At 38.9% G+C, this 27793-nt stretch overlaps 1 protein-coding gene across 2 annotated transcripts in view; it reads right to left on the bottom strand.

The window, feature by feature from the left end:
• Positions 1 to 15310: 15310 nt before the first annotated feature.
• Positions 15311 to 27793, bottom strand: part of BZW2 (basic leucine zipper and W2 domains 2) — a 56253-nt gene continuing 43770 nt past the window's right edge. For both annotated transcript variants that reach the window (XM_043462772.1, XM_043462773.1), the window contains exons 8-12: positions 24412 to 24582; positions 22357 to 22503; positions 20935 to 21073; positions 16392 to 16514; positions 15311 to 15768 (exon numbers count right to left, since the gene is read on the bottom strand). In XM_043462772.1, the coding sequence (XP_043318707.1) occupies positions 15740 to 15768; positions 16392 to 16514; positions 20935 to 21073; positions 22357 to 22503; positions 24412 to 24582 (609 nt within the window). In that variant the 3' untranslated portion in view covers positions 15311 to 15739. The remainder of the gene's footprint in view (positions 15769 to 16391; positions 16515 to 20934; positions 21074 to 22356; positions 22504 to 24411; positions 24583 to 27793) is intronic.

The raw sequence follows: 27793 nt of genomic DNA, 5'->3' as shown, positions 1-27793 counted from the left end.
ACCTCATCCTAACTAATTACATCTGCAATGATCCTATTTTCAGATAAGGTCACATTCTAAGGTACTGGGGGTTAGAACACCAACATATGAATGGAGAGGGGCACGATTCAATATGTAATGCTTAGTTATCCTTCCTATCTATAAAGCATAAAGATATGAAGCATTTTTCTGAGCTCCTTAGGATATATTGTTTTTCACATTAATATAAAATGTTATTTAAAACATTACCTGGTCAATGTTTGACGTATTGGCCATACTGAAATAAAATTCTGAGCTTTGTGAATTAAAAAGGAACATTCATTTACAGAAGGAAAGTGAACCTATGTTTCATCTGAGAACACTTTACCAAATCAAATTTAGCAATTTGTTGAGTTTCCTGGTATGGTACTTTGAGTGTTTAAAAGTGTTTTCTCAATTAGCTATTAAAAAGCATTTAATTCCACATAAAGCAGATTTCTCTTCAGAACCTTAATTAAAAGTCAGTATTCAATTATTTATGTACCACTCAGGGTATCAAATGATTTAGAAGGGATAGCAAGTAACATTCCACAGATTTGGGCTCATTTAAAATATGACTGAAATAGCATATATATGATAACACTTAAAACATGGTTATGACCTTCCTTGTTTAGCTTTGTTATCTGTTGGCCTTTATAGAAAGCTGCCGGCTAACGTGGTCTCTGATGAGATCAGCAGCCAAGAAGATGCTGGAAATATTTTGAATACTCAAAACTCCAGAGAAATTTGAAGCTCAGAAAGTTGTACCAGCTTGCAGGAGGACAATTAGATTGAGACATCACTTTAAGAGCTAAGTAATAATCATGCTGAAAGAAAGAAGACTTGGTTACCTAATGTAAAAGGACAACTGCACCTCCTTGGTGACCAAGCAGGATCTGGGGGCATTACACTCCCCAATCTGGGGGCCTCCAGCCCTGACCAACTGCCTTAGACACTTCTGAAACAGCAGGAGTCTAAGGGCATTTCCATGGTTCCCCAAACAATGAGTGACGTAAGTACTCATCACCCCACTCTGATACCTTAGTATCTACTGCAGGGGACAGCTACCAAGGGTGACACTGCCCAGCACGGACAAGCCGCCCAGGGAGGAACTGCAAGAGTTGAATCCCAGATGGAAGCAAGTCAAGTAATTTCAAGTGATGCCCAGAGGCATAGTGAGACTCTGACCAGGGATAGCTAAATAGCAAAACCTTCTCTTTTTTAACATACGCAGGATCTCAAAAGTCTTAGTTCAGTTTTAAGTTTTAATATCTTCACTAGTATAGATGTCATAAACTTATAAAATCAGCATGATCTGGAAGACTAGCTGTACTTATTTAGTTTTTAAATCTTTGAAAAATTAATTTTTTGGTTCTGTTTTAGTTCATCTGGAGATGGCAGACACTAAAATAAAAAACTAAATTAAAAATGTATCCTTTGGCCAATAAGCATATGAAAAGATGCTCAAGTATCACTAATCATTAGGAAGATGCAAAATCAAAGCCACAATATCATATCACCTCATATACATTAGGATGGCTACTATAAGTAAACCAAAAATTAGCATGTGTTGGCAAGGATGTGGAGAAATTAAAACCCTTGTGCCCTGTTGGTTGGAATGCAAAATGGTGCAGTTACTATAGAAAACAGCATGGCAGTGTCTCAAAAGATTAAAAATAGAATGACTATATGATCTGGCAATTTTGATTCTGGATATATATCTAAAGAATTGAAAGCAGGGTCTTGAAAAGATATTGATACATTCATCTTCATAGCATTATTGACAAAGCCAAGAGGAGTTAGCAACTCAAATGTCCATCAACGGATGAACCAATAAACAAAACACGGTATATACATATAATAGAACATTATTCAGCCTTAAGAAGGAAAGAAATTCTGATACACGCTACAAAGTAGATGAACCTCGAGGACATTATGCTAAGTAAAATAAACCAGTCACAAAAAGACAAATACTGAATTATTTCATTAACACGAGTTATCTGGAGTAGTCAAATTCATCAAAATAGAAAATGGGAGGGCGGTTGCCAGGGGCTGTAGGAAAGAGAAAATGGGTACTTGTTTCATAGGACAGACTTTCAGTGTCCCAAGATGAAAAAGTTCTGGCAACTGGCTGCACAACTACAAATACCCTTAATACTAAACTGTACATGAAGAAATGGTTAAAGTGGTAAATTTATGTTATGGGATTTTTATCACAATAAAAATTTATTATTCAAAGTTTCTCAAAACTGTATGATGTGATAAATATAAATAATTTACATTTTCAATGTTTTTTCTTTTGAAGCATTTATACTTCTGAGATTATGAAAACTTAAGAACATCTAACACCTTTGAGATACCCTACGTTTGGGGTCTTCCTTCCATTTATGGCTGATGATGCATACTATTTGGTTTAGCCAAGGTGTTATATACACATGTTGTAAATAAAAGCTTTAATATTATTTTGAAAAGCTTGATATTTCAAAAGTTTGTATGGATTTGAAATCCATTTGCATTGTCAGAGAACTTTCAACATTACCAACATTTCTTTGGCAATGAAAGAAGTGAAGTACCATCAGATCTTAAAATATAATTTCAAATATATATTTTAGAATCATTGTAAGAACAATTCAAGTTGTTTCACTTTTAATTAAGAAAAATTTCAACTGTATTAAAAAAAGAACAGAGATGCTGGGAAAACTGGAGGCCTATGTTTAAGATTCAATTGCACGCTATTGAAAGTTATCAGAAGAATCAGAAGACTCATAAAACTACTATGTTATGAGAAATAAAGAATGGTGTTATTAAAAAATACCTACAGTTTTAAATGAAAATTAACTGTTTTTAAAATAAAAAAAGTGTTTACTTGCAAAATTAAATTTCACAAATAAGGAGACCATAAGGTACTCTTTTAATTTAAATGATCAAATTTTTCTTTATCTTTCTTTCTTTTCTTTTTGTTTTTAATTGACTGAGTTGTTTCCAGCAGATCAGTGAAGTCATATTGGTTATCAGGAGCCTGGTGAATAAATTCAACCTCCTGAAGCAAACACTGTCCACAACTTTAAGTGAATACTGTTCTCCAAAACAAATATTTTTAGAAACACTGTTTTCCAGAAAACAAAACAATTCTAAGGTCAACAATGCTTAGGGAATCTCTAATAAAACAAAAATAAAATATAAATATTAAAAGCAAGTTAGAAAATTGAAATATTGGTGGGAAATTTCCTTCCCATTTAGTAAACAGATGAAGATATTCACTTTTGGATGCTAAGGAGCAGACTAAATGTAGATTTAACTTACTTTTTATGGTTGATAAAGGGTAAATATTGTCCTCTATCTTTCTTTCTTTCTCTCTCAACATAAGACAATGACTAACCTAGCAATGTAAATTCATCATCAGTTGTTTCAGCACCTTTCTATTTCTCCATCTCTTTCACTGAAGCATTTTTGAAGAGAAGTGAAGTAAAAGTTGCTCAGTTGGGTTGAATAGGGACTTTTTCCTTTGACTTAATCAAGGCTGAATTAAAGTATCCAGGGCTAATAATTTTCTTCTCTTAGTTCTTTGTAAATGATTGACATTTTGACAATTGTTGTAGATTGAATGATTATCCCACACACTTAACTCCTGTAAGATATCCACAACCTCATCTCCAGAACTTGTGAATATGTTACTTCCATAGCAAAAGAGCTCTGCAGATGTAACTGAATTAAGGCTTTTGATATGGAGAGATGAACCTCGATTATCTGGATGTAACGCAACCACAAGAGTCCTATAAGAGGGAGACTAGACATGCATAGACCAGGGAATATGCCACTGCCTTTGAAGATGGAGGAAGGAACCACAAGCCAAGGTATGCAGGCTTGTCTAGAAACTGAAAAAAAGACTCCTCCTTAAAGCTTACACAAGAATACATCTCTGCTGATCCATGCTAGACTTCTGACCACCAGACAGTAAGATAATAAATTTGTGTGGTTTTAAGCTAGTACATGTGTGGTGATTTGTTTGCCAATGGGAAATTAATCCAACAATGGGCTGTGAGCAGCTTTCACTCATCTCTTTTGTGGCATCTACACCTGTTACCTCTGGTGTTGCTTTTAGGTGTGGTTTTGAAGCCAGCATCGCTCAAGCCTGCACCTCTGGTTGCTGTCCTAAAGGTGACTGAAACCCCAGGTGAATGGTGTTGCCTTAGCTGCCTTATAAAAAAGAACTCGGTCTCTTTGTGTGTGTCTACCTAAGATGTAGATTAGAAGGCTATTCACCATAACAGAAACACTAAATAATTAATTTTAAGTAAGATAGACAACCTAGAGGAAGATGCAAGGGAACATCCATAGTTAAGTCCAGTTAGTGACTCGAATTAGTAAGTGTTAGCCCTCCTTCCGGAGAAGGCCCACCCCAGTGTTCTTGCCTGGAGAATCCCAGGGATGGCAGAGCCTGGTGGGCTGCCGTCTAAGGGGTCCCACAGAGTCGGACACGACTGAAGTGACTTAGTAGCAGCTCTCCTTCATCACGGCTTAAGCCAATCTGAGTTTCTATAAATTTGAGTACAATAAATTCATCTTGAACCTATACTGTTCTGCCGTAAGGCTGGAGCTATCAGACCAAACTGATATGAAAAATGTTTCCTAACTGCAAGACCCTTATGCTGTTTAATTAAATATTGATCTGTGAGGCTTTCTCTGATTATCGTCTCTCCTATTTGGTTCAGAGCCCAGACTACCTGTGGTGTGCTTTGCTTCCATGTAGAATTGAGAATATCATTCGGTCTCCTTTCATTCTCCTGGGCTGGGTTCTGTGTTTGCTTTTACATCTAATCCCTCATTTACCTTGCAGGATAATAACTTCAGAGCTGCTGTATGTGTGTGTGTGTCTGTCCAGGTCTTCTAGCCTTTTCTGCTAAAATCCTGCTGAAAGACAGCCTGTAAGAGATGATCAACTTTTTAGAAAAGGCGGTCACATTTAGGTCACTCTGAATTCTGCAATTCTGAAGGCCAGCACCACCTCTAAACATTCCAATCCAGTTTCAAAAATTGAATCTTTAGTGCTATATGTTTTACTTTGTAAGTTCTTTTTCAGTGTTTATAAAGTGAAGAAAAGAAAACCCAATTTACCCAAAACAGATAGTAATATGTGCAGCATCTGCGGATAGTAGAGGGTGTAACTGCCTCCCCAGACAGACACTAAGAGGCCATATTCTTTAGTTGGCTATTGTGTTGGGCAAATCAAGTTGGTAACCTGAGTTTTTAAAAGCTGAAAGGTACAGGGAGTTATCTAAACTACTCCATATTTCTTAGAAAATAGGTTATTGATCTTTGAAACAGTACCCTGTTCTAAGGCCAATCCCTACCCGAGAAAGACAAATAGTAAGTTGGTCACTGAAACAAGCACTTGATTAAATTAGCCTCAATTCTTCCTTTTAATTCCTCCACTCTCTATACCCCGAGTTCCCTTTACTCTTCATTTTTCCATTGTGAAAATACAAAAATATGTCCAAGGGAAGGAGAAATGGCCCCCAGGATGAAAACGAGATGCTAGCAGGGGACTCTGGTGTTGACAATGGCACATCCACTCCACAAGAGCGGGCTGTCTGGCTATAATTATCTGCCTGAGCTACCTTGATACCTCTCTTTGGCAAGCTCTTGCCAGCTCCCTGCTATTTTTTTTTTCCCCAGAAGCAGCATTCTTTTGTGAGTTCTATGTAATTTCCCTGAATGCACACATTTCTAACATATTTTGCCGTTCAATCTTTAGCAGTGTCTATTTTATTCATATAGTTCCTAGCAAACCTTTCACTATTAGAATCATTCTTTATTTTCAGCGTGATTTTAAACAACAAGAATATTTTCCCTATATTTAAAATAATACAAAAATGGACCTCCAGGGAGTGTATTTACTTGCTTGAAGCTTTGTTAGTCATTGTACATGAAAAATAACATTTTTTAATATACAAGCAGAAAAAAATAAGCCTTTGGACTTCATCTAACTAACATGACTTTAGGAATCAATATTTGACTTACATGATTATTTTAATCCACAGGGTGGCAGAGGAAGGTATCAGTGGCTTTTATGAATTTGATTGAGCATGTAAAAAAATGTGATCTGTGGCTTTAACAAGTGTTACATTTTTCTATGACAATCATTCTTTTAGGGTGTCCTAAGAGCTTATTGATAAGGTTTGAAGAGGTCAGAAGGCAATTCTGAAGCATCTCCAAGAATTATGGAATCATAGACACTTAGAAAGATCTGTGCTCTTAGAGGTCATTATGCTTAACCCTCTGATTTTGCAAGAAGAAACCAACCAAGAGAAAATAAGAATGAAGAACAAAGGGACTGTGGTCTCTCTCTTTTTTTTTAAACTAAAAAAAAATTGAGACCATGGTCTTTTGAATCCTGATGCACTGGTTCCCAAAACCATGCTACCGTAGACTTCAAATGTAAACATCATCCCCTAAAACTATTCTAAGAATAGTTTGAAGATTTTCCTTGACAGTTTGGGCATTTTAATCTCAAGACCAACTGAATTCATACTATTTCTAGCACTTTAAAATGGAATTAAATAATACAATTTTATTATTTCATGTAGCTTTCATGCACAATAGTGTATCTATCCCCATGTATGTATATATATATGTTTTTGTCTATATTTATTGATATATCTCTATCTGTCTGTCTATATACAAATTCTACTGGTTCTATTTCCCAGGTAGAACCCTGACCAGTACAAGATACGGTGTCCTTATATCTTGATATACTTCAAGAGAAAACACTGAATCATGGAAGAAGTTCTGGTATGCAATGAAACCCACAGTCTATTTCTAAAGTGGTTTATCATCATTACCTTTAAGTGATTTGAACAAACTGCCAGTAGAGGTGGTATTAAAATTAACAGGAAATGTGTCAATATTTGTAATTTTGCTTTTCTCTATGAGCTAGAACATAAGTTATAATAGGTTTAAAGGTGTCTATAATGATATGAAACTATTGGAGACCTGGTAACTAAACCCTCCACCCCAGGTGTGATATTGATGCTCATTCACTGTGATATTAATTTTGTGATATAAATTATGACCTAAAGGCACTCTCTCCTCCTGTGGCAGCAATTTCCAGTCCCTGATTATTATTTATTCAAGAATCTGTTTCTGGTAGTGGCCGATTAACTTCTACAAGAGTATAGCTGCCTTCTTGATTAAGTTTTAATACAGATTTGTTTCCTAAGGAAACTACACTGGTTTTTACAAAACATTAGACTTCTCTTACTTCTGCCAAAGTAACTAGTAGCTGACAGAGCTGGTAATCTAAGGTGAAGGAGGATTTCTGGAACCAGAGTCTTCTCTTTGGAACTGTGAGCAGTCAAGTTAACCACGGGTTAACAAGACTCAGTTATGTTGTGAACAAGAGTCATACTTTAAATATAAATGTACAGATTGAGAGGACATGAATGAAAAAAGATATGCCATACAAATATTAATAGCATGCCTTAAGAGGGTGGAGTGGCTGTACCATCAGATAAAGCAGATTTCAACACAAAGATTATTACTAAAGGTAAAGAAGGACATTTCATAATGAAAAATTGGCCATCTCATGAGAAAGGCACATTAATCATAAATGTGTACACAATGGATAACAGAACTTCCAGATATATGAAGCAAAGTAAGTCAAATTAAAGAGAAAAATGGATAGTTTATAACCAAAGTTGATTTTAATATCCCTTTCTCAGAAATTGATGCAGCCACTGGGCAAAGAAATCATTAAAGAACATAATCTCTGAACACCATCAACCACCATGTTCTCATTGATATTTACAGAAAATTCCTGTAGATCAGACCTGTAGATCACACACTATTGTCAAGAATACATGGTACTTTCATGAAGACAGACCAAACACTGGACTGTAAAACAAGCTTCAATCAACTTAAAGCTGTGAAATCATACTGTACAAGTTCTCTGATCACAGTGAAATTAAACTAGAAAGTAGCAAACAATATCAGAAAAACAAATATCTGGAAAATTTTAAATGCACTTGTAAATAAGTTCATTGACCATTGTCACAGTCCATAATATTTCAGAAGTCATTGAGTAATCACTATGATGTGAACATGCTCTGATGTGAACAGAAGACTAGAGCCTGTATTGGGCAAAGTAAACACCTTTTCTATAATCCATGGAAAAGCTTTAAGATTTGGTGAAAAAAAGATAAATGACCAGACATTTCATTTGCAATTCTATCCTCAGCATTAATGACATTAGAATTTTAAAATCTTTGTTTACAAGCCAGTTAGCCTAAATGTAATCCTATCTAGACTCCTATATGCATGTACATACAAAATTCATCTTTCCCTCTTCTGTTGCCCCTACATTCCTATTATCCAGGAGTCTACTTTGAGAATACTCATCTTCCAATTCTATTGTATTTAGAAAAGCTGCTTCTCTTCTAAACCTATTTCTATGCTTATTGATGGTAAGCTACTATGAAGAAGAAAAACAAAAATCTGAATAACTTTTCATTTCACTGCTCAATAAGAAGATAAGAAATTGAGGGAAAAATAGTTTTTAGAAGAACTATAACTTTTCAGAAGGTGTTTATTCCCATGCACCTGGGTAATGCGTTCATACAGGATAGCAGCCACTTCCATAGCTTGGTCTGAGTTATGTAGTTACAGGGCATTGACATCCTCTATTCTCTTAAATCAGGCAAGAAGGAAAAAAAAAAAAAAAACAAAAACACCCACTTACCTGAAGCATAATGGGTCATCTTGCCCCCAAAGATAATCTCCAGTCTCTGATCCAGCCTTCAAAAAGAGTAGTGAACTCTATTGTTGTCCTAACCCCTTACCTTGTGCCAAACCTGCTCCTGCCTTTGTTCTAATTGTCCTCCTACCTTCATGTCTTTTATGGATGTGTTTCAAGATAATCTGGTACCTGATTTTAAGTTAGGCCAGTGGTTTTTTAAATCTAACGGTGGGTCAGAGTCACCAAAAGTGCTGGTTAAAATAGATTGCTGGGTTGACCTCTAGAGTTTCTGGAGTGGATCCTGAAATTTTCCATTTCTGCCTCCCTCCCAGGAGATTACTGCTGCTGGTGGTCTGAAGTCTACACTCAGAAAACCATTGGGCTTTCCTGTTGAAGAGGAAAGAGAATGCTAAGAAAGGTTCCAGGATTTCCTCAAAGGAGTTTTTGTATTGCAAGAAGTCAAGACTGTCTGAATTTAGATTTTTCAAACTTTCTCATACTTCTTAAGAACACTTAAGGATTCAGGGAAGACAGGAGCTTGAGAGAGCTAGGGAAGAAATTATACAAATTCAGTAGCTTTTGAGTTAGTCTAAATTAAAGTCCCATTCTGTGAGGCTGGGTTGCTTCAACATGCCTACTCCTAAGGGTAGCTAGCCCAGTGGGTCTCAACATATGGTCACTGGTTCAGCAGGAACAGCATGACCTGGGAACTTGTTAGAGAATGCAAATCCTCAGGTCTTAACCCAGGTGTACTGCGTCAGAGACTCCGGAGCTGTTGTTTACAGCCCATAATTAACAAGCCCTCCACGAGATTTTGAGTGACTAACACTCACTCTGCCATGTGATTCAGATGGTTTTCAGATAAAGTTTGAAAGCCAGTAATCTAGTGCAGTTAGAGCTTCCCTCTCTTAGACCTGTTGTAGGATGGAGAGATCGGGCTGAGGGGTTCACAGTTGGTCAATATCCACAATGTACTGGTGCAGATAGAGCCTGGTTAGACAATCCTCATGAGAAAGTATTTTTGCCACTTTTGGAAAAAATAAAAATAAACGACAGGGTCAGATCATTTGGTAAATTATGACCCCACATTTTACTGGCTCTGCTTCAGAGAATGCCACAATCAATAGTCGTGGATTTCTGTCTAGCTCATTAATTCAAATTCTTACTAAGTAGCAGTCAGACAGTGGCCCCAAAGCTGAACTTTTCAAAGAAGATATAGGAACACATTAGGATGAATTTATGACCAACACTTTAAAAAGGAATTCTTAATGCACATTTGTTCATTTATTCATTCAAACATTTTTTCAAACACCAACTTCCTGCAAAGGTATGCTGAATGGCAATACAGAGGTGAGCAAAATACAACCCACCTGCTTTATTGAAGACCTAGTGGACTGCAGATTGCCGCACAGGAGTGGACCTTGGTAACCATCTGGCTCTGTGGCTGTCAGTGTGGTCCTGACACCAGGGGAATCAAGGATCACTGAGAAGTTGTCCTCAGACCTTGCGCCACACCTACTGAGTCAGAAACTCAGTGGAGCCGGGAGGCGAGGTCAGCAGTTTTCAGTCATTTGGGTGCCCCTGATGCATGCTGAGATTTAAGAACCCACAATCTAGCCTAGTTATATTTTACCATTTTCAGGTCACAGACCTAAGAATCTGAGCATCTGATGAAAACAGTCTTACTTTTCACTTTGGATGTTGTGAACTGTGAGGGCCCAGTTTAAGGACTGATCTCGTACAAGCCTTTATTTTACAATTAAGCAATGTAAATAGCAAGAGTTGAGCAAACTCGGGGAGATAGTGAAGGACAGGGAAGCCTGGCGTGTTGCAGTTCATGGGGTCACAAAGAGTTGGACATGACTTAGCAACTGAATAAGTGACTTACTATTTAAGCTAATCAATTAATTAATGACAGAATGGTGCCTCCAGGCTCAAACCAACCAATTCCAAATTCATTTCTCTACTCTATTTACACAGAAGGAAAAGCCAAAATATGGGTGCAAAGACACCCAATTCCTGGTCACAGGAATCTATGATGTCATTAAAAAATCTATCCTGCCAATATAAAATGCAACTAGTCCTTCAGAGAAGGCAGGCATAGTTTTCTTTTTTTGTAATGACTACTATAAGGAAATACATGCAATTTCCAAAACGATCTCTGATGAGCAGAAATGCACCTAGGAATTCTTTTCTGTGCTAAAAGAAAACAGGGCAACATTTTGGCTCAGTAAAAAATAGTGTCCTTATGTTTCTTATGTTTTTGCTGAAAAAGCTGGGTATTATTGTCTGTAGATTGACAGGGTCCACTTAATCACATACCAGAAAAGAACTCAACATAGAAACTGACAACAAAACTAGGTAAAGTTGAACAAAAGAAGGCCTAAGTGAACCGATACTATATGCAGTCACTTCAAACACAGGGGAAGTGAACCTATGCTGTCAGAACTCAGGATGACGATCTACCTAGAGGAGGGAGAGGCGGAGGCTGGCAGGGGGCGTCCCCTAGGACTGTGCTCATGTTCATGGTCTTCACTGGAGCACTGCTCACACAGGTGTGCTTAGCTTCTATTCAGTCCACAGACTGCATTTTCCTTTCTTATATGTAAATATACAGTTGAAACACACACACAGAACAAGGTGTTTAAGGATGCAAAGATTAGCTCTAAAAAGTTGTTTTTCCTGGAAGAAATATTTTAATCCCATGGAGGTGTAAAGGCATCTATCAAGAGGAACCTTGAAGTTAGTAATTTTTCAGAAAAACTTAGTGTAAAGAAATAATTGCCTATAGCCATGTTGGACCTGATGGATTTCCAGACAGCTGCTTTTCTTGGCTTAAAAAAATATTCTCTGTATTGCCAATGCAGGGCACCCAGGTTTAATCCCTGGTGACAGAACTATATCCCACATGCTGCAACTAAAGATTCTGTGTGCTACAACTATGACCTGGTACAGTCAAATAAAGATTTTTTAAAACGCAAATTCAAAAGTAAGACTCCATTGTGTTAAAAGTATTCAAATCCCTTGACCCATATTCCATTTCTATTTTTTTCTGAATAACCATAGATGAACAAAACCTTATGTCAGAATATTTTAAATGGTTATTTTTAAAAGCAAAACATTTAAAGATGTCTTGAACATAAACAGTAGTAATTGAACTTACATTGAACATAAAGAGCATTATATTATGCTCCATCCATACCAAGGATAATTATATATATTTTAAAATCATGCACTTGAAGGATAGTTATTGACGTGGCAAAATGGTGTCAAACACTACTTAATAAAGAGCAGGATAAAAATGGTACAGAATAGACTTAAGTTTTTAAAGAATTAAGCAAAGCCATATTTGTAAAAAGCCACTGCACTGCCACGGCAGCCTGTGCTCTGGAAACCGCTCGCCACATGGAAAGATCCCACAGGCCCCAGTGAAGACCCAAGGCAGCCAAATAAACACATGTTATAAAAAGGATATTTCCCACATTGTCTTTTAGTGCTTTCATTAACATTAGTTTTAATCTATTCAGATTAAAAACTCTGTTTACATACAGTTTTCACCTAACTAGAAACTATTTTAGAATGTATTAATAGAGACATCCTACTGCGGTCACCAGCCTCCAAGAGCGCCCTCGACCTCCCCACTGTCTGGAAGCCACACCTCCTGTGGGCCCCTTCCACACTGTACCCGAGTTGGCCTGTGCCACCAGCAGAACCGTGACTATGGCAGGTCACTTCAAATACTTAGTTATCAAAGCCAGCTTCCTTCCAGGGCTGCCTTTCTCACACCACTCATTCTGGGGAAAGCCAGGGGTTACGCCGTGAAGACTCCCAGGCAACCTCAGTAGAGGACCTGTGGTTAAGGGACGCGAGTCAACAAGGAGCTGAGGTCCAACCCCTGCTTTGGGGCTGCACCCCCAGGCCTACAGCCCCACACTCACCCAGCCTCAGGACTGAACAAAGGGCTCCAAGGCAGCAACAGGGACATGAATGTTCTAACGGATGGGGGAGCTTCTTTGTCTGAAGCAGGATCCTGGAGCAAGACCCCACCGTGTCGGTAGACAGCAGCAAAGACACCAGGGCAAGACGCGGCAGTCTTTGGGACCAGGGGCAAAGGGAGGGTACCAGTTCCAAGGGAATTGACGCCAGGTGTGCGCATCAGTTACCAGGGGAACCAGCAGAAAGGCCGCCCCTTTTAAACCGTGGGAGTAGAGGGGTCTGATCTAATGATTAGAACAATCAGCCCCTGCGGCCTGGAGCAAGGAGGCATTTACTGGCTAGACTAAGACAGAAGGTGTCATGTGATGAGGGCACGTGGGAGGCAGGGACTTACTGAGCAGGCGTTCCCTGGGGGTGGCTCAGACATAAAGAATCTGGGACCCAGGTTTGATCCCTGGGTTGGGCAGATCTCCTGGAGGGCATGGCAACCCACTCCAGTATCCTTGCCTGGAGAATCCCATGCACAGAGAGGCCTGGCGGGCTATAGTCCATGGGGTTGCCAAGAGTGGGACACGACTGAGCCACTAACACTTTCACTTCCTTTTCCCCAATCTGGACCTGGCCACACGGTAGGAGGTGGGAGGCCAGCAAGCAAGAGAAGCTTCGTCTTTACAGCCACATGCTATTGCTCAGGTTACTGCCTGAGCTCTGCTTCCTGCTCAATGAGCTCAATAAATGTAACCCACTTGAATCATGCTGAAGCCCCACCCTTGCCCCCTGTCTGTGGAAAAACTGTCTTCCAGGAAACTGGTCTCTAGTTCCAAAGTGGTTGGGGAACTGCTAATGTAGACAGAGCAAAAGAGCAGGCATCTTGAGCGGCCTGATCTTAACACCACAGTCAGCTTGGAAGCAATGCTGCCTTCAGAGGGCTGCACACCCCACCAACAGCCTGACTGCAACCTCAGGAGAGGCCAAGCTGGAAGCCAACCTGCCGAGCTGCTCATGGATCCAAATCACACTGAGCCGATAAATGTCTGTTGTTTAAAGTTGCTAAATGAGGGGATAATCTGATGTGTAGCAATAGATAACTAATGCAATGAGTTTTACAATTAGGACAAGTTTTATTTTTAAGAAGTAAAAGAGACACTTGTCTTTCAGAGAAAGAAAGGGCTTTGGTTTGAGGCTTCCCTAGGTTTTTGCTGATAGGCATCCTTCCTCTCCCCATGACTGGGCATGGCTGCTCAGTCACGTCGGTCGTGTCCGACTCTTTTTGAACCCATGGACTGTAGCCCATCGTGTCCCTCTGTCCGCGGGATTTTCCAGGCAAGAATACTGGAGTGGGTTGCCATTTCCTTCTCCAGGGGATCTTCCTGACCCAGGGATCGAACCACCTCTGGCGTCGCCAGCATTGCAGTCAGCTTCCTGACTGCTGAGACACTTGGGAAGCCCCTCACCCATGATTACTTACCTGAAAATCACTATCTTAAGCTCTGTTTGGAAAAAACATTATGTGCTAGAAGACATTACGTCATTTATACATTAGAAAACTGACTTCCCGGATGTTTGCTCAGTAGAAGTGCTACTGAACCTTCTTGAAAAAATCTTCTGATTGAACTGTAGAAACATACATTTCATTATAATTTGACAGCAGAAAATAGGGGCAAAACGGCATAGGTGTGGAACTCAATAATGGGACTTTTAGTTCCATCTTGGTCACTAATTTGGTCACTAAGACCTAGGACAGTAGGTCTCAGGTGGATACTTTGGAAATAGTGGGGCAAAGTCAAATAGCTTCTTCACACATCTTACTCAAGATCCCTAAAATGACAGGGAACATGCTGATTTAAACTTAAATCTAAAATATATAAAATTTGACATATAAAATTGTTATTACAAATTGAATGTAATTTTCAATATTTTAATCTTTAAATATATCTGTCCAAACATCAGAGATGCAGATTTAATTTGCGGAGTGTGCCTGCCATGTATACTAATTGGCAGTCAGTACTCGTCAAATTAGTTTGCCAAGTTTGTTTTCAATAAAAATTATTCATTTTTTCATGTCAAATAAATACATTGACTATGCACTCTATGACGTGAATACCATTTAACTTCATAATACTTATTTTTAGATAAGCAGAAGGAGAGGCAGATGGAGGCTTGCCATGAATTAATAGACTGGAAGAAATAAGATGCAGGCTGAAAGGAAAAACCAGAATGAAAGAGGGGCATTTCCCAGGAGAACAATTTTAGGAAAGAATATATAAGCGCCCCCTGGGGTATGCCAGTCACTTCAAGGGGCTGTAAAGCTCTTTATCCTGTGACTTCTAATCATTCTTGGGTACAGTCATTCTTGTCTTTATTATTTCCTGCATAATGAAAATGACATCCTCGCACACAGATAATATTATTATTGTCAATTTATGGTATTGGTGCTAGTGTGTCTATACTTTCGGGTGGATTTCTATTACACTACAAAGGTCAGTGAAATATATTTGCCAAAGATACAAGGAGTAGAAGTGCTTTTTATCGACAAGAACCATTCAGCATTTTGGATGAGAAAGAAATCCTGACACTGAAATGTCATCTGTACAAGAGGTCAGGATAGTAAAGAAATAAAAGCGTTGAAAATATAAGCCCAGATTTTTAAAAAGCCATTTATTTTAAAAAACTGGTTTGTCAAATCACATACACGAGCAGATACACAACTACCAAAGTGGCCCTGTAACAGACACCAGTGGGGCGTTCACCACACAGTACCTGAAAAATACAGCTAAAAAAAGAGGAGTCTGTGGAGTATTTCGCCTCAGATACTGGACTCCCTGCTGAATGGCTTTAAGTTAGCGAATAGTGAGTGAGAGGTAGAGTCCCAAGTATAATCGCTGATGCCTCAGGGCTCCATTTAAAAACAAAACAAAACAAAAAACCATTTCCCCCTCGGCAAAAGGGAAGCCTATCCTATTTTTTTTTTTCCTTTGTGAAAAACGGAAGCCAAGTTTCTCTTCTCAAATGGCTCAGCATTCCCAATAAAAGTGTTGTGTGGTGACCTAGGTATTGTGCTTCTTGAGCCACCTAATTCTCTTCACCTTCAGATTCAGATTCTACGAGAGAAGAAAGAGAAAAGTCAGGTCGTTTCTTCTGAGACTGTTAAACAAGGTCAGGAAAGTTTCTACTCTTATCTCCCTATCCCCTAAAAAAAGACATTTTTGCCTGGGTGACCATTGACTAAGATAGAGTCACAGGGCAGACAGCCAACTTTTCTCCTTTTCGATTTTTAAATGAAATTGACTTTCTAAAAAGGCAACATACTCAGAAATATTATTGGTGACGATAACTACTTGTATGTTTCTGGATCATCAACTTCTCATGCCTAGTTGGATTAAGTCTCATCATTATTGCTCTTCCAACTTGTATTCCCATTTTAAGCACCAGTCAACCAGTAAAGGCGCTATAAAAAATTGATAAAATCCCATAAATGTAATTATTTTTTTCCTTTCACATCTGATTATTTCTTCTTCTTTGTCCTCCACTAGGGATAATTTAAGAGATTTTGTTTTGTATATCATGCAGATATTTTCATTGCCTTCATTTAGAAATGAAGGCTCAGAACTTCAGTTTTACAAAGCCAAAAAACACAAAAAAATCTGTGGAGGGAGGAGCTATTTTGAATTACAGTGAGAAAGGATCTGCTAAATGGCCACCACGTTGTTAAATACAATCATACCTTCTTCTGCGTTTTGTAACCATTCCACAAATTTCTTCATCTGGTCAAGGAAAACACTTTTGCCTTTGGCAACATGTGCTTCTTTGTACCACTTCAATATCGCTTCTTCACTCAGCACATCAGCTGCAATTTCAAATCAAACATCTCAAAGTTATTACATACATATCATGTTTTAAAGCAAGTTCATGTCTTAAGAGTTTAATAGAAAGCAATCACTTCAAATATTAAAACTCTGTTATAAAGAAACTCATATAGAAACTTACCGGAAGACAAGAACCAAGCTTGTTCCCACATAGCACAGTGGCCCGTGTATGTTAGTAGTTAGGGCGGTGATGTTGTTTAGTTGCTCAGTTGTGTCCAACTCTTTTGTGACCCCATAGACTGTAGCCCTCCAGGCTCTTCTGTTCCTGGGATTTCCCAGGCAACAATTCTGCAGTGGGTTGCCATTCCCTTCTCCAGGGGACCTTCCTGACCCAGGGATGGAACCCTTGTCTCCTACATTGGCAGGTGGGATCTTTACTTCTGAGCCACTGGGGAAGCCCAATAGATAGGATCATCAGTACTTTAGTGATGATGGTGGGACTGGGACTTGGAAATCTTACAGTGCTAATTTGCTGGGAGGAAACTGGGTTATTTTGTAATTCTGCCAATGAATCAGCAATTTCAACATTTCAGAATACCCTTTGTCCTGCCAGTTTCAAACACATCTTGATTAAGCAGTGACCTCAAATGACTGGTCTTTTAAGGCGATTTACTTTAGGAGAAAAAAAGGGCAAATGAAAAAAATATATATTGTAGATAGAATGCAATAATGATAATGTTAATGATTAAATATAAAGACGAGCTTCCTGGGTATACCATGGGACCAATATACATAGGATCCAAAGTTCTACATCACTCTATCGCTGTCCTAAATTTATTTTCCCACAATATCTAAATCACATGAGCAATGGTTTCCTTGTACACTATTCAGAGAGAAAGACGTGTTAGACTTCCTACAGGTTTTTAAGAAAAAGTGTTATCTATTAACTATCTACTACCTAAAAATCTAAATTCCACAAATATACCTTGATACCCTCAAGTTATCATTAATTTAGAATGTTAAGAATAGAAAGGGGAATGTGGAAACAATAGCCTACATACTTTGCCAATGTTCTAATGGGTTGTCTTTTGGGATTTTGGAATGTGAAATGAAATGGAAAACATATAAAAAGGATTTATTATTATCCCCAATGCCTGCCCAATCCATTACAAATGCTGATAAATCATTCTAATGATGTTTTTGTAGTTAAAATATACCTTTAACTTATAAAAACAAGAGAAATGATTTGATATTGTTTTCATTCATAACATCACTGATCTTTTCATAACAAAAGCCTTGTTTTTTAAAATTAATAACTGGCTCTCAGATTCAATTGAAGAGATTAAATTGACTAAAAACGCACATGATTGGTTTTAGAAAATATAAAAGTGTGTTTTATTTTTTATTTTGATCATTAAATACACTACGTTTTGCAAAGGAAGACAGAAATCTGGGTTTATTCACTTATAAGGACTAGACTTAGAAATTATAATCAGGAGTCCTAAGGAATTACTCTTAGCTTCTAGTCTTTTAGTTTCTCGTGTTTCCAGCTCTGCACTCTCCACTCCCAATAATGAAACAACTTTCCTACCTCTGGGCATCAAAGCCCAGTTTTCATAGCCGAAAGAAGATGGTTCACAACTCGAGGAAGTGATTTGTTACTGGGTAAGAACGCTTTGCAGAAAATTTCCAGGAACACTAATTATCTCAAACATGAATTTTAAAAGTCCCTTTTATAGAATTTGTTTTTATGACATCCTTAAGATGGCTGTGATTTATACTAGTAATTTCCAAACTGTTTTCATCATGTTCTCCTATCAGTATGACAATTTGGAGCACATACATTCCCAATATATGCATATTTTTTGGTTTATAAACTATATGCATGTACTAACAACTACTATTGTTAATGGTATAAAATAAAATAGAGAACTAAACATGTAAAGGGAAATTCTATTTTTTCTTCTCACCATAATGAATGTTATGATACAATGTATAGGTTGCTAAGGTGACAAAGTCTAGCTTAGTGACACTCTGTCTCCTGTCTTCCTTATGAAGGGTGCGAGCTCACTCCTGCGTTTGATTGCCCCACAGAGGCCAAAAGAGACCATGCAAGTCCTAGAATCCTTGTCGGTGACTGTGCTTGTGAAAAGCACTGTACATGACCGGTAAAACTTACCAGATATATCATCCACTGAAAAATCAGACCAACTTTGTGCAGAGCTGAGCTCTTTGAAGAATTTAATAATAAACACCTGTAGCAAGACCAAATTTCTAGGGAAATAAATAATAAAGAAGGGACAGAAACAATGACACAGGGAGACTTTGAGGCAAAGTGTGAATATCAAAAAGAAAGTTAACTGTTGTGCAGGAAAAAATCTAATCACAAATGGAAGGAGTTCCTTGACAAATGTAGGAGAGAGAGAACTTGTGTTTTCCACTAAGGAAAAGTAGAGAGAGGAGTTCATTATAACCGGGAGATGGAGATGACAAAGTGTTGGGATCTCTCCCAAATACCTACTAGGAACACAGAGGATCAGTAAAAGTGCAGTAAGAAAGGAGACATTCCACAATTGCACTAAGGCCCCTCATATTACAGTGCGTTTCTCTCCCTTCTACGTGGTCAACTTCTTCATCACCTCTGGGGAAAAAACTCTGGTCCCTTGAGAGCCTTCCCTTTTCCTTCACCAACTTAGCTTCAGCTCTGAGTTAGGGGCCCCTCTGCTGACATCCGTCCACTTCTCATCATTATTTATTGGTACCAGCCTTATTTTAGCCACTGATATGGTGATTACAGGAGAGGGAAATGGCAACCCAGTGCAGTATTCTTGCCTGGAAAACACCATAGGCAGTGGAGCCTGCCAGGCTACAGTCCATGGCGTCGCAAAGAATCAGACACGACCAAGTGGCTGAACACACACACACACTGTGATTATAATTTTGGGTTTTCTTCTATTCTCTGAAATCCAGGCAGACAGGGACTATTTTGTTCATCTCATTTCCAGCATTTAACATAAGACTTGGCAGCTAGTTTGCATTCAGTACATGCATAATAATGCATGCAAAATCTAAACAGGTCTCAATGCATAGAATTTCAATTCAAAATTTGGGTTTTCATGAGGGTCAAAGAGACAATATCCTAAGAGTGTTATGACAACTGCATTGGGTGATGTCAGTTATTCAAATATTTAAGTTGAAGACTATGTCACTTGAAACTTATTAAATTCAGTACTTTTTATGAGCAGTGTCATATAGGGACACGAGTCAAACATAATTTACCGTAAGAAAGCTGGGACCATATGTGAGAAGGTCAATATTATCTTTTAGAATAAGAAACTTCTTTTAGAAAAATGTGTGTGAGGAACAGAATTTAACCTAAGAAATATCTGCAAACAATAAAAGCCATAATAGAGATACTAACGGTACTTGAGGAGATAGTTTTATATTTTTCAGACCTACATGCTGAGAATACAGTACTTAGCTTTAGGAAGAAAAGAAGAAAGAAATTTATTTTAGAAAGTGACTGTAGCCTGCCAGGCTCCTCTATCCATGGAATTCTCCAGGCAAGAAAACTGGAGTGGGTTGCCATTCCCTTCTCCACAGGATCTACCGGACCCAGGGATCGAACCCGGGTTTACTGCATTGCCGGCGGATTCTTTACTGTCTGAGCCACCAGGGAAGGCCATTAATTTATATTTTAGTTTTCTTCTGTGTTATGCCATTTAAGATAGCAGTAATTTCTAATAAACATTTCACCATGTTCAAAATGTATCATTGTATAAGTGCTCCTTCCCCCCTCCCCATAAAACTACACAAAGCTAGACCAAAGAATAGTCTAGGATCATTTTTTAAAAATATACTATAGGTATGGAGATTGAGATCAGTTAAAACCCTAGAGCATTCATTTTTTAATAAACTGGCAGTACCAGTTGTCATGGCAACCTAATCCTATAAACACAAAGAACAGACAGTAAATGTGAAAATCTAAAAATAGTCATTTCCTGGCCAAACAGGAGACTGGGTGAGCCAAATAACTAAAACACAAAGTTTAAAACTAATTTAGAGCCAGCTTGATGGTATCTGAAAAGGTTTGAACATGCTTCTGGTGATCACTGTTGTTAGAACCAATCCTTACAATTGAAACACATACCTTCTTTTTAGTAATTACAGTCTTTTTCACCATCCTCCCCAACATCTCCCAAAATCAGAAGTTCATCACCAGTCTTCTAGCCATTTCCATCAATGAGAAGTGCACAGGGGCCTAATCAGACTGGGACCTGGGGCCACAGGCGTCTATGGGGTTTGTATTAATACCTTTTCTCTCCACATAATGCGGCTGCCTCACTAGAATTCAGAGATGAGCAGAAACCCATGACCCCCTCTGCATCACCCCTTACTCTGGCCCAAAAAGAGCTTCAACAAAGCACGGGAACACAGTGGCAGAACAACCCAGATACATACCTTTGTAAAAGAGAACCACAATCTTCTGAAAGGCTTTCATGAAATGGATGTTGTCGTAACAGTATTCCTGAACCTTCTGCAGAAGGATTAGCTCTGACTGGCCTTGGGAGCTGAACACAGCCAGGAGTGGAGCGTATTGCTGGAACAGGAGAGGGGAGGAAGACCGTTCACTCTTGTGGGAGGTGCGGGGCTGATGCCACTTGAAGCACCGCGGTCACCTGGAGATGTGCTTAGAAAACTTCCGCTTTGAGGATTATCTTATTATAATATTGTGTCCAACCAAAATGAATTTTTTACTCCTGCACCATATCAGATTTCTCTCATTGTACCCGCTAAAAGGGACCAAATAGGAACTCCTGACTCCATCAGAGACAATTGCTATGTTACTGTGTTTGTCTAATGGATATTGTGAAAATGAGACGGAGAGCCTAGGTTCTGAAGGCTCCCAGGACTGCTCTGATTCCTCCACTCCTGGAGGATGGCTCTGCCACTGGAAGATCCCCTCACAGAACATCTTTATGGTTTTGTTCAGATTGCTCCTCTTGTCTTAAATGACCTTGGCTTCTAGTTCTTGATGTGTGTGTCAGTCTCTCGTGACCCCATTGATCGTGGCCCGCTGGGCTCCCCGGTCCATAGAATTCTCCAGGCAAGAATACTGAAGTGGGTTGCCATTCCCTTCTCCAGAGGATCTTCCCAAACCAAGGATCAAATCCAGGTCTCCCGCATTGCAGGCAGATTCTTTACCCTCTGAGCCATCAGGGAAGCCCCTAGTTGTTGATGTTTGGCTATTATTTTCTCTAAGAGTTACTGAGCTCAACACAAACTCCTCCTTTGATCCTTCCCTGCATAGGCTACCCACTGCTCTGTTCTAAATATTGAAGAGCTATCTGATTTACATCCTGCCGAGTGTATACTACGTAGGTGTTCGCTTCCCAATTCAAGTGTAAACTCTGAAGGCAGGTTCTAAGTCTTCTACATTTCTTAATAGTTTTACAGGGAGAGGATGATAAAGGTAAACACGTATGTATCCCTGTACAAAAATATACAATTTATACAATCAGTTGGTTTCTTCCACCACTCACTTTTCAAATTCTAATGTCAATTTGTAGCTTACTTAAAAAACTCCTTAAGAATTTTTGTGAGGCAGAAGGAAAACTAACAGACTATATTTCTCTTTAACTAATACTGAATATATGACTATTCTGTGGATTTTCTGATGTTGTTTTTAGTAAGAACTTACCCTCAGGTATTTCACAAGCCCTTACATCTCAAACATTTCAGGCGGTGGCATATTTGACAGGAAAAACATCAGGAAATATATGTTTGGACTGAACCTGGGAGCATTATGCTTAGAACCCGCCTGTCACACTGTTGAAGCTGCAGCTGGCGGGCGGCCAAGACAGCCTTGCTGGGACCCTGTACCTTCAGGTGTTTGAGGGCCTGCTCCGCCACGAGCTCCTCCTTCTTGTTCCATTCCACAGCGTTCATTATACAGGTCCACAGAAGTCCAATCACTGCCGTTTCTGGAAGATCATTCCTTTTCATTTCTTCTTTAACATAGAGAACCACCTACATTTCACGAAGAAAAGAGTCAAAAGAGGAACAGGCAGGTGGGGAGATCCCCCTCTCTCCTGCTTAGTCAGTAAAAGGTTGGAGGCAGACAAATACTCTGCTCAGTTCCTCCCTTCCTGGCATATGCTCTCGAGTTCCAAGGCACAGGAGAACACAATGGTTTGTTCTCAGAGAGGATTTATTTTTAGTCTCCTAATTAATAGGCTTAGCTCTGGCCAGGAGCTGCTGGGTAATAGAAAATAACAGCGAATCTCGGTTTCTCAGGGTTAGTCTTTTACAGGCAGGACCCCTGTTGAGTCCAGCAGGACAAGGATTATTTAAGCCAGTCTGACTTTCTGGGCTTTGAAGAAAGCAACAGAGCTGTGAATGTCTACTCCAATCCTCAACTTAAAACCTCTTGATGAAAAAATGCCTTGGGTTGGTACAAGGCATTCTCTACAATTTATTCTTTAATTATCACTTTTGAATATCCTCATGCCTCATGTAAATAAATTGTAAAATTTTATATTAAACTTGTTTGAAAAAATCTTTCTCCTTTTGAAATAAAATCCCAAGTAGAGCTGAGGACTTCAGTGCATGCACGAATGCTAAGTCGCTCAGTCGTGTCCGACTCTTTGCGAACCCATGGGCTGTAGCCCACCAGGCTTCTCTGTTCATGGGGATTCTACAGGCAAGAATACTGCAGTGAGTTGCCATTTCCTTCTCCACAGGATCTTCCCGACCCAGAGACTGAATTTGCATCTCTTAAGTCTCCTGCATTGGCAGATGGATTCTTTACCACTAGCGCCACCTGGAGGGCTTAATAAGTAATTAAAAACCATAATGAATCTTCTGTACCACTCTGTGAGCAGTACAACTACTTTTCTTGCTTCCTTTTTAAAATGAAAGTACACTGCTTTCTTTCCTGCCAGGCTGGATTGCAGTGGGTAAAGCAGCCTTCAAGAAAAGAAGGAACTGAGGAGTCCCAGTCCTCCAGCTGACAGGGGGAAGCTGCAAAGAAATGTAACATCTCTATGCCAGGAAGTACCACAGTGTTAGTTACAGTTTGCTTTTTTCTTTTTTTCACCATGGAAAATCATGTTCAAGATTTTTGCTTGGATAAAGGTTACTGAATATATTGCTGACCTTAATGTTATGAGACTTGGGACCAACACCTCCACCTGCTGGTCAGAATCCATCTTGAAATCTCAAATTTTAAACCATACACAGTACCTTGCAAGGCTCTAGGCAAGCAGGGTGGTGAGGGCTTGGGACTTGAGAGTAAGTGGCAAAAGGAAAGGACTCTTAATGCAGCTTTTGAATTATTACATAGAAGTTTTTTTAAAGTTCAAATGGGAAGTTTTCTTCAGGCATGACTTAAAAAAAAAAAGATACAGCCATAGCCACAAGAACTATAGCTATACAAAAATATAGCATTTCCATTATGCAGATATTGTGAGTTATTGTGAGTGGGAGCCAGCAAGTCAATGGTCCAACTGGTCTTTATCCATGATGTGAATGCAAAACCGCCCCCTTTTTGTCTTAAAATCGAAATCTATATTATATACATTAAGCTAATACTTAACCATATTATACAATCTGCAATAAAATGGGAAAAATCACCTTAAACTGAGGTATAATGCTAGTGGATAGCAGTGGACAGTGAATCTATTAAGCAGATGAAATATTTTGACAAGCACAGCAACCTGGTAAATAAGTCCTTTGTGTGGAAATAATCATTATTTTCTGGAACATCCTGGAGGATGTTTTTGATATTGAGCTCATTTAAATGGTATGAAAAGGACCTCAAGTTCATAGCAAGGAACGAGGGGCAGTCTCCTTCACGGGAGGTAAAGTTTGTACTGCACAGTCTAGGATACGCCCCTCGCCCGTGGTTTTGCAGGGAAGTGAGCCCATGGCCCTCACCTCCTTGATCGGGCATTCCTGAGAAAGACGCTCCTGGAGTTCCTTCTGCAGCTCCTTCCTGGTGCCCAGGGACTGCTGGACTCGGAGGAAGTCGGAGAGCTCCTTCAGACCTGCATCAGTGAAGTATTTAGCGAAATGATCCACACTCTGTCTGTTAACTGGAAAGAGTTCCTGAGAGATAAAAGACGAGAGACTGTCATACAATAAGCCATTCACATTCAGCAAGCATAAAGAACAACGTTTTCATAGTAAAGTAGCGCTTAGACTGTCTCATGAAGAAAAGAGTAAGGATTGATTTTTCAAAAGAATACATCTCAAGGCATATTTCTTGAGCACTTGCTAAGACACCTTTCAAAATTATGCAATTTGACAAAGAATAAAAAATGTTAATCAACTTATATAAACCAGTTTCCCTCATTTGGAACTACTATTTACTTCTTTTACTTTAATCGAAGTGTAGCATATGCAAAAACTGAGGCAAGTTTGCTAAACTAAGTACAAATAAGGTGATAACTGAGTAAGGCTGGGATTATTTTAAACCGATAAGAAAAACTGAAATTATCAATCATACTGTTTCCTTAACTGTGAGTGAATAGACAAAAACCAGTTTTAGTAATGCTGAAATGATTTGAGATACTGTTTAAAAAAAACCCAATATTGACTACTATCATCTCATAGAGCTCGATTCACATTCTGAGAAAATGCTGCTATTAGTCTAAAATAGCTCAGAGCTACAGGGAATTTTTGCTGTATCTCTTAATGATGGAGGCTCTAAATTAAGTTCATGGTGAGATCTAATCTAAACCTGCCCCACCGCTCTTCAATCCATTATATAATTCTGTTGGAAATTTTTAAAAACAGCAGCACACCATGGCTGCTCTTACATTTTTACTCATTTCCATTTCACCTTATACAGCTTGGCAGGGGCTTAGGAACACTTAGTCATGTTCTAATCCTGTGTGACTCCCAACACTCAACCAAGAAAGCAAGGCAGTTTGCAAAGCTCTCACATTTTTCAGACCGTTGAAGAGTCTACAAAATAGATCCAAACTTTTATGATGGCTAGATTTGCATATATATATATTGGCCAATGGCTGTATGGGCTTCAATAAGAATCTTTGAAGAAAGATCTGTAATGAGTTTGCCACCAAGTATAGGGATGTAGCCAGATGGTTTCTGTCATGATTCAAATTTCAATACTCTCTGTACCATCATCCCATAACTGCCTTGAGTTGAGTCATGAGTTTGAAAATGTCAGAACAGAGTTGGTGGGAACAGCATTAAAACATACATTCATGTTAAAGCAAACATCTCAAAACTGACTGAAGTTCTGTCATTGATATTTGTCAAGAGGTCTTCTAAATTTGTTGGGGGCAGGGAACTAACTTAATTTTTAGTTTCTTCTATGAATCTAGATATGAGGTATTTTGCTAATAATTGTATACAATAGAAGTTTTACAGAAAAATAAACTGAACCTCAAGAAGGTTAGACAGCTAATTAGGCAGCTAGAAATTTGAGGACATGGATGCATGACTCCAAAGTCAATAATTACTTGTGCCAGCATTCTGTATTCAATTTAGGAAGAATGTGACTGCAAAGTCTGACCGCAAGTTATGTTCAGAGTAATACATCATCAAAAGTGATTTTTTTAAATTTACTTTTATGAACTATAACCATAGTCCTCATGAATGACACGTAATATCTTGAAAATTATTATTCTGAGCTGATCTCCACATTTCTGCTCCTACTAAAATTCTCTCTTTTGCTGTTCCCAACATGCCATGCCTCAAAGGCTTTGCCTGAAATGCTCTTCCTGGATATATCTAGATAGTTAGCTTCCTCACACACGTCACCTTATGGGAGGCCTTCCCACACCACACAGACACACCTCACTGTTCCCCTACTTGGTTTTCCTCTCAGAGCACTTTTCACTTTTTACTATGCTACACATTTAAATTAATTATTCAGTTTATTGTTCCCCTGCAGTAAACTATAAGCCCCATAAAGTCAAAGGTTGCTTGTTTGACTTTCTTCAATAGCTTCAGCTCAATATCTTAATAACTGTTCCTTTTTCCACTGATGGGAGAATGATATCTCCCATCTCCACTCTTCTGGGAGTTGCTATATATTTTTCTTGCTTCTGTGTTACAGAAGTAGGTGATTGCTAAACTTTGAGAATATGCTATTTTCCCCCCAAATGTGCTAACGCAGAGGGAATTTTGCTAAGCAGGTTAGTGAAACAAAAATTTCCTCCTAGATGGCAGAACTGACACTCTAGCTCCTCACTCATTTATAAGTCAGCAAACAGCATGTAGGCACGGTCTAAGACATAGCCACCCTGTCCTCATGGAGTTTCTGGTAGAAACTGCTGCCTAAGCTTTGCACGCTCAAAATATAAGTAGACAAAGAACCCTAGTAGGAACTATTAAATGATATGCGTTTCTCAAAAAGGAAATACATTAAACACTTTTAAAATGAAGTAACCTAATCAAGTTAACCAAGCTGTGCTTACTGGTGTCTTTAAGGAACCATACTTTAAGTTAGAAGAGCAGAGCTTTTTCAAAAGTTTAATATGGGAAAGAAAGGGTCACTTTTACCCCCCACCCCACACTCATATACAGTGCCTTGTAAAACACCTGATAATAAGCATAAAGTTGTAAGGATGAATGAATAAAACAAATTGGTATTAAAAAAAATAAAATGGATAACCAACAAGGACCTATTTGTATAGCACATGGAACTCTGCTCAATGTTATGTGGCCGCTGGAATGGGAGGGGAGTTTGGGGGAGAACAGAAACATGTTTTAGTATGGCTGAGTTCCTCTGCTGTTCACCCTAAACTATCATAACATTGTTAATTAGCTATATCTCAATACAAAATAAAAGTTAAAAAAAGAGAAAGAACTGAGTCTTCTGTGTTAAGTAGTAATCAATTGTATGTTTTTTCCTAATAATAATTCGCCCAGCTCTCCTTTATTTATTTTTTATTTTTTTTCTTTAGCGCTCAGTTCCCCTGCTGCCATCCACTACCTGCTGACGTGAAAGGTCCGGGCGTTGAGAAGCAGAATCCTTCCAGAGGGGCGAGGCGCCTTCCCCCCTCTAGGAGATTCAAGCTACAAAGCCTCGGGGTGGCCTCAAATGAGGCCTGTCTCCTCAAAGTGAGGAGTTTCCCGGCCAATGCACCAAATGTTATAGCCACGCTTTCCGGGAAACAAACTCACTCAGAAGGACAATGCAGATAGTGGAGTGCAGTTTATTACACTGGCGGGCCCAAGGCAGAGTCTCCTCTTAGCCAAGGACCCCAGCTCTCCTTTAAACAAGTGCTCAGTGAAGTCCCTCCTTGCTGTATCTGTCTTCACAGGTGGAGAAGTAGCCCATGAG

This window comes from Cervus canadensis, chromosome 3, assembly GCF_019320065.1.
Source record: "Cervus canadensis isolate Bull #8, Minnesota chromosome 3, ASM1932006v1, whole genome shotgun sequence".
NCBI lineage: Eukaryota > Metazoa > Chordata > Mammalia > Artiodactyla > Cervidae > Cervus > Cervus canadensis.
The sequence above is the reverse complement of the archived record's forward strand: the minus strand, read 5'-3'. Positions and strand labels throughout refer to the sequence as shown.